Source organism: Uncinocarpus reesii, genomic scaffold (assembly GCF_000003515.1).
Source record: "Uncinocarpus reesii 1704 scaffold_1 genomic scaffold, whole genome shotgun sequence".
Lineage (NCBI taxonomy): Eukaryota > Fungi > Ascomycota > Eurotiomycetes > Onygenales > Onygenaceae > Uncinocarpus > Uncinocarpus reesii.
This window is the reverse complement of record NW_003052500.1, coordinates 4436894-4443730: the sequence shown is the minus strand read 5'-3', so window position 1 is coordinate 4443730 and position 6837 is coordinate 4436894. Positions and strand designations below refer to the sequence as shown.

General features: G+C 50.1%; 3 protein-coding genes across 3 annotated transcripts; 2 read left to right on the top strand and 1 right to left on the bottom strand.

Annotated features, from left to right (window-relative positions):
- Nucleotides 1-212: 212 nt before the first annotated feature.
- Nucleotides 213-659, top strand: UREG_01714 (uncharacterized protein; the record flags this gene model as incomplete). The annotated part of the gene is made up of 1 exon (XM_002542152.1): nt 213-659. One exon carries the CDS (start codon nt 213-215, stop codon nt 657-659), a length of 447 nt encoding a protein of 148 aa, XP_002542198.1.
- A 743-nt stretch (nt 660-1402) lies between these two features.
- On the top strand, nt 1403-3081 carry UREG_01713 (uncharacterized protein; the record flags this gene model as incomplete). The annotated part of the gene is made up of 4 exons (XM_002542151.1): nt 1403-1484; nt 1634-1745; nt 1807-1888; nt 1963-3081. 4 exons carry the CDS (start codon nt 1403-1405, stop codon nt 3079-3081), a joined length of 1395 nt encoding a protein of 464 aa, XP_002542197.1.
- A 1566-nt stretch (nt 3082-4647) lies between these two features.
- Nucleotides 4648-6159, bottom strand: UREG_01712 (uncharacterized protein; the record flags this gene model as incomplete). The annotated part of the gene is made up of 1 exon (XM_002542150.1): nt 4648-6159. The coding sequence occupies one exon, from the start codon at nt 6157-6159 to the stop codon at nt 4648-4650; it is 1512 nt and encodes a 503-aa protein (XP_002542196.1).
- Between the last annotated feature and the right edge of the window lie 678 nt (nt 6160-6837).

The window sequence follows — 6837 nt, the reverse complement described above, 5'->3', positions numbered from 1 at the left end:
CCGAATTGAAGCGGACCGCTTTGGAAAATATCGTCGGACTCGAAAAGGCGGGAGGAATTACGCGACGAAATCACTACCAAGATCTTCTCAATGAAATAGCTCTTGACATTAGGACTAAGCATCGCCGGAGAATTCAACGCCAACGAGAATTGGAAGGTGTCCGTCTGACTCTCGAGAGACTGCACGACCAAGCCGTGTACCTTGACCAACAAATGAAAACGTACAATGACTATATTGAGCAAGCGATGATCACACTTCAAAACAAAAAGGGCAAAAAGAGATTTTTGATGCCGTTTACCAAACAGTGGGACCACGAACGCGAACTCCAGCGATCAGGGCGTATCTTCAAATTTGGCTCCTATAAATACTCTGCACGCAACCTAGCAGACCGAGGAGTGCTGGTTCATTGGAAAGGATACACTGAGCGTCAATGGGACCGGGTCGATCTCACGATTTCAAGCAACGAGGTTGGGGTCTTCATGATCGACGGCAGCAGCGGCAATATGATGGTTCCTGGTGCAAATGCTCAGGTTCCTCTTGATGATTTACTGCAGGCCCAATTCAACAACACGCAGTTTATGGACTTTTTTGAAGGACAGTTGCGAGTGAATGTTAACTTGTTTTTGCATTTGATTATGAAGAAGTTTTATAACGAATGAAGTGATGGGATATTATGGGATATGACTATCATGGCACGGTTAGGAGGATACTGGGGGCATTGAGATACCCCCTTTCTGATATAGGCCCGACTTTTGTTTCTTCTTTGTTCTACCAAGCATGCATGCAATGGATTTATTTCTGTGCTATTATCAAAAATCCAGTTCGGGGCGGTTGCTGTCAGCACAACTTTTCTCTTTCAAACCTGGCCAAGTGCGGCCCTGCTTTAGACGTTCTTTTCTATGTTTCTCTTATATTGGTCGGTTTCGGTTTTTGTTTCACGTCTCCTCCAAGCAGTCGACTTCTAGCTTCCAGGCTCGGGCAGAGACGCAAACTAGCTTAGCCATCTAGGAATGCATTACAAAACACAGAGATTGAGCCCATGCGGCTGGCCATCTTGACTGCATGTTGCATTCAGTGCTTCTATATCATTTTGGGGCTGAGGAATGTGGTGACGAATTGCGCCCGGTGATTGGCTGGCGGGTTTGATGCTAAAATCCAGCCTCCGCGATTCCTCGAGGAGCATCTCGCCAGCACGAAGAAAGCCAGACAGGTGGCCATCGTCACTTTGCTTAGCGGAACCGCATTCTGTAGCGGTTTATACCACCGTCCTTACTTCTTGGGACCTTGGCCTCGGTTCGCCCTTTGTCATTTCTGATCGAGAGCGTAGAGATACATACTTGTCCTCAGACTCACCTCCGATCCTTCGCCTCTGAGGTTAACCCACAGCTACTGCGCTTCCACCATGGATTTCAACTCGCTCAAAGACCAGATTAGCAATCTGACGATGTACGATGTGAAGGCAGGGGTGCGCAAAGTCCAGAATGGTCAGTTCGTCCTTGGTCCCGGCCCGCGACAGCAGCGCCCACCCTCGAGACCCAAGAGTGCCCAAAGCAACCGGGCGGGGGGGGAGATGTTCCGTGTTCTACTTCCTCGGGGTGAATTAGAGCGGCTGACAGCGGTTTGATTTATGCAGCTATGATGAACTATACGGAAATGGAGGCGAAAGTCCGTGAAGCTACCAACAACGAGCCATGGGGCGCGTCCTCAACTTTGATGCAGGAGATTGCGAACGGAACACATAGCTAGTTGGTTTCCTTCCGGGCGAGGACAAAATAGATCTTTTCGGCTATTAACATGCGATTATAGTCAATTACTCAACGAGATTATGCCTATGATTTACCGACGGTTTACGGAAAAGACAGCAGAAGAATGGCGGCAGATCTATAAAGTACGGTTCATGCCCCCCCCCGGTGCGCCGATATATGAAATTCGCTCTGTGCTGACGGCTAAATGTCTTCTTAGGCTTTGCAACTTCTCGAATTTCTCATCAAGAACGGTTCGGAACGAGTCATTGACGACGCACGATCCCACATTTCTCTTTTGCGGATGCTGCGCCAATTCCATTACATCGACAACAATGGCAAAGATCAGGGAATTAACGTTCGCAATCGTGCTCAGGAGCTGGCTAAGCTTTTGAGCGATGTCGATGCTATTCGTGGGGAGAGAAAGAAGGCGAAAGCCAACAGAAACAAATTCGGTGGCATTGAAGGCGGAATGGGCGGTTTCTCCGGCGGCTTTTCGAGCAGCTCTCGCTATGGGGGTTTTGGAAGTGAGGATGCCAGTTACGGAGGATACAGTGGAGGGGTATACGGCGATGGCGGAGGATTCGGTGGCAATACTAGCGGCTTCAACGATTCCGGAAGACGGAGCAACCGTTTCGAAGAGTATGATGAGAATGACGACGAGGGAAGTTATCCCGCTTCACAAAGGAGAACCGAACGCAGCCCTCCACCTGCGTCCAGGCAACAAGCAAAGAAACCTGAGCCTCCAAAAGCCCCTGAACCTGATCTGTTCGAGTTTGGTGACGAACCAGCACCGCCGGCGGCTCCAACGTCACAAATCCAAAGTTTAGTATCGGCAGGGAAACAGCCAGTTGGCAGCAGCGGCCTGACTAGTCTTGCGCCGCAATCCATCGAGGATGAGGACGATTTCGACGACTTCCAATCCGCTGGTCCAACCACACAAACGACCGCATCCCAGGCCCAGTTTGCTTCCATTCCCCCTCCAAGTACCGCATCAATTGCGCCTCCTCAGACGCAATTCGCCGCTCCAAAACCGGTCTCAGGGGCACAGGGAGCAAACTTGAATGGGCTAATGGGACTTACTTCTCCAGCGCCTTCGATTCCAGGCAGTGTATCGCACACGCCTAGCATCAGCTCCCCCACAATGCAACCCCAACCTCTCAAGCCCACGACCTACCAAGCTGTCCAACCAAATTACTTTACTTCAGTCCCAGCTCCTCAACCTCAGGCTAGTGTCAAGTCACCCAGGTACTCGTTCACAAGTAGCCACACCGACTTCAACCCACCGCCGGCAAAGCCTCTGGTGACGTCTTCGAGCAACCCTCTGGTCGTCAGCTAGCGCCAATGCCGGAATCAAGACTACCACCGCAAGTCAAAACAAAGGACCCCAATCTGGCTAGCATGGCGAAGGAGAAGGCGAGTGCAGGTATTTGGGGAACACCTGCAGCATCGATCTCGACGCCTAGCAGTACTCCGTCAGGTACGGGTATGGGCTCATCGCAGCAGCAGAAGCAGCCCGGAAATACGTCGGGGGGTCATGGCCTGGACGATCTCCTGGGCTAAGAGGCATGCCATTCGGCACTCTACCATCACTGATTCGATACATTCGTAACTAACCCTGATGACATACCTAATCATTCCATGCGCTTTCCCAAGTTTTTATCTTCGTTGCCCTCCTGCCCATTACAGCTTTGCTATTCTTCAGTTAGATATTGATCGTTCGAGTCTACTTTCGATCACTGCTGCATTACTTTAGCGAACTAAAATGGACTCCCTTCTGTTGTATACTTCATCCGAGTTTCTCATCCTAGAGTGCCAAAAGCATGAACCTTTATATGCGCTGCAACTTGGGAAGGAGGGTTTCTGGGTACGATGTTTCTTCAATATCAGTGGCCAAACAACCTGCGCCATTGCTTGTCATTTCAAGCACTAGAGAGTATACTCCGTAAGAGGCATCATTCCTTTGAGAAGCTCATACTGATTGGGTAAGAAAAGACTGCGGACAAGAATAACTAGCTAATCATTTAGATAGTAACAGTTAGGCTTGTTAAGAGATTCTCGCGCCTGTTAGATTTATTATTTATTCGGTAGTTACCAAATTAAAACCCATCGAGTTTGATAGGCCTGTATGAAAAATCTGTATCAAACCAGGTAAGTTGTATAGATATATGGTAGATGGAGAAAAAAAGAATCCCTCGCCAACACGGAGTTCTCGCAGGGAGCATGACTGGATAGAACCTATTGCCAATAGAAATTCCTTCATGGCAGGGCTTACTGGTCGAAATACAAGGGCCTTGATGATGTCAAGTTCAGGGACGAGGGCAAACAGACAGTGGAATGCCTAGCTTTTAGAGAAGAGACAAAAAATAGCTAGTCGTAATTCTCTGTACTTGACAGGTTGCTAACCTGTTTTCCAAGGATCATACATGATACTCTGGCACAACGGTGGGTAAATATTTATGGCAAAAGAGAAAGGGACAATTATGGGGCCACGGAATAGGTGATCAAGCCAGAAGCGAAAAAGGGCAAGTGGTAGTTAAAGGGACAAAACACTAACAGGTAAAGGCAGCGGAAGAAAAAAGAAAGGAAAAAATAAATAAATAAAAAGACTCCACAGCAGTTCGGCCAAACCTAGACTTGATATCACAACAGAACCTGACCAGCGGGAAAGAAAGAGATTTGCAAACGATACGCCGCCAATAGGAAAGAAAGGAAGATGCATCGTATCCAACAAGGAAACATGAGAAACAATGGTAACGCTGTTCTCCATGCTTCCCTAACAACCTCCTATGCCATCCGCCAGTTTAACATCTGGGTATTTTGAAAAAGACGTAGAAAGATAAAAATAAAGACGGCTTGACCATCTAATAAACGGAATTTCACAGCAACCAATTGAACGAGACTATCAAATCTGTCTAGAGATGCTTTTCGAGCGTCTCGACTGCTTCTTCGGCTCATCAAGGTTGGAGTTGAAATTCTCAATTTGCGGCGGTGTAGATCTGCTATGTTGGTGCCCGCTGAGAAGATGAGGTGGGTACGGGGCTAAATCGCGGCTGCTTGTTGAGAATGTGGATAAAACAGGCGGGTGCTTTTCCTTGTCTTTTGATTTTTGTTTGTCCGTATTTGAGCTTGGGGATCCTTCTAGGTTTGATGAGTTGGCCGTCATTGTGTCACCACCCTCAGCATTAGTAGCACCATTAGAAGTGGGTGGAGAATCTGCCGCCGATGGAGAATCTGGCGCATTGGGTTGGTCTTGGGCTGCGTCCAAGTCTATGGCATCAGGGTTTGGACCGTCGAGCGGAGTGTTCAGGGCCCCATTTAAACTGTTCAACCCGCCCTCGATATCACGAACCAAGCGAACGAATTCTTCTGGAACCAACCCGCTCTCTCCAGTCCTAGGGTCTTCTGCAACAAGCCAGCCTTGACCATGTCGATAGGACACCAATATAACCTGACCCTCTTTCAGCGGAAGTTCATTTTCATGTTCACGAGTAAAATCAAAGAGCGCAACCGCTTTCCCATGCATCTCTTCATCGGGCGAAACGATGGTAAATTGATAGTCCCGCGAGTAACGGGATGGATCACGCCACCCGTCATCGGAGATATCGTCGTCGGACTCAAGCTCAAAATCGCCCCCGTGGGGTTGGCCTTGAAGCGAGGTGGTAAAATGGGAATTGGTGTGCATGTCATGGCCATATGAGCCAGGGCTTAAATAGGAATGGTTCCCTTCATTCGCGGGGTAAGTAACGTAGTCTCCGGGGCCATCTTCGCCGGGATCTTCGCCCTTTACGTAGTATGACTCGCTACCGTCGCCATTGACCCCGACAAAAGCACCCTTGTCACACTCATGGCCACCCGAACCAGGACCTAAGTAGTCTCTTGCTGGGCTTCTGGCCCTCCGTGAATCAGATTTATGCTTCCGGTGCTTTGTGGTGGTCACTATAGGGCTATGCAAATCCTCGTCTTCACTGTAGGGCGGGCCGTCTCCAAAGGCTATAGCAGGGAGTTGCTGCTGGCCATACATCGTCTCGGGGTTCCAGTGTGGAGCAGGCCATGTTGAACGCATCGCGTCCCACGAACTCGGCGGATCCGACAGCCTTCGTGATTCACTAACGGGAGTTGTAGCGCTAGAGTCTTTTGGGGGCGCTCCATAGTGTAAAGGGTGTGTTGAAGGATAAGCAAAATCCCGTACCAGGGCATAGGGCAGACTAGAAGGGAAAAACGGGAAGACATGCGATGCGGGACGCGAACGGTTCATCGAGCCGGCGGAATGAGTAGATGTGCGATTCTTGCCGTAGGACTGCCCGCTTGCACGTCTTGAGGCGAAAGGAGCAGCGAGTGAGGATCGCTTCGGCAGCTGCGAGGGTGGAGAGGTGGTGTCGAGTTGTGGCGGGGCCGAGGAGGGAGAAGATATCATGGGTAGCCATTTCCACCGTGCGAGAAAAGGGAACCGACGTGTATGGCTCAGTCAACCGGAGAGACAGGGAGCAGGCTCAACTCACGCGCAGACGTTGGACCGCTGGGAGTCTTTCAAAAGGGCTGTGAGGATCAAAGGGCATGAGGCTGCGTGGAGTTCTGGCCAAAAAGCGATGTTGTCAACAAGCCAGGACTGGACAGGGAGAGGGGAGAGAAGAGAGAGAGAGTCTCACCTGGAGCAACGCGAATGGTCTGCTGTCAACAATCAAAATGTCACGCTGCGCAAACGACCAAAAGCCCACGCCTCTCAGCGAGGAGAGTCAGGCGCAGGGCAGGGAGCAAACCTGCTCGCGAGACGACCAAGCGACGATGAACGGGGGGGGTTTAGTATCAGTATTATCCATGTGAGATGCTCAATTGAAGACTTGGTAGGAGATCTTCAGGATAATTATTATGCAGGGTCATCACCAGCATTCTTCCAAACAACAGATGCTCCAGGACAAATGAAACAAACGCCGACGACAAGTGGAGGTTTCGGGCGAGGAAGACGTTTCCCAACTGTGAAAAGCCGCCCACGCCAAACGACCCACGGCCCCGATAACTAGTGGTTCACGGCCTGGGCTGCGGGATAGGGCTGCGTTGAAGCGAACACGGGCAGACGAGCAGAATGCGACTAATC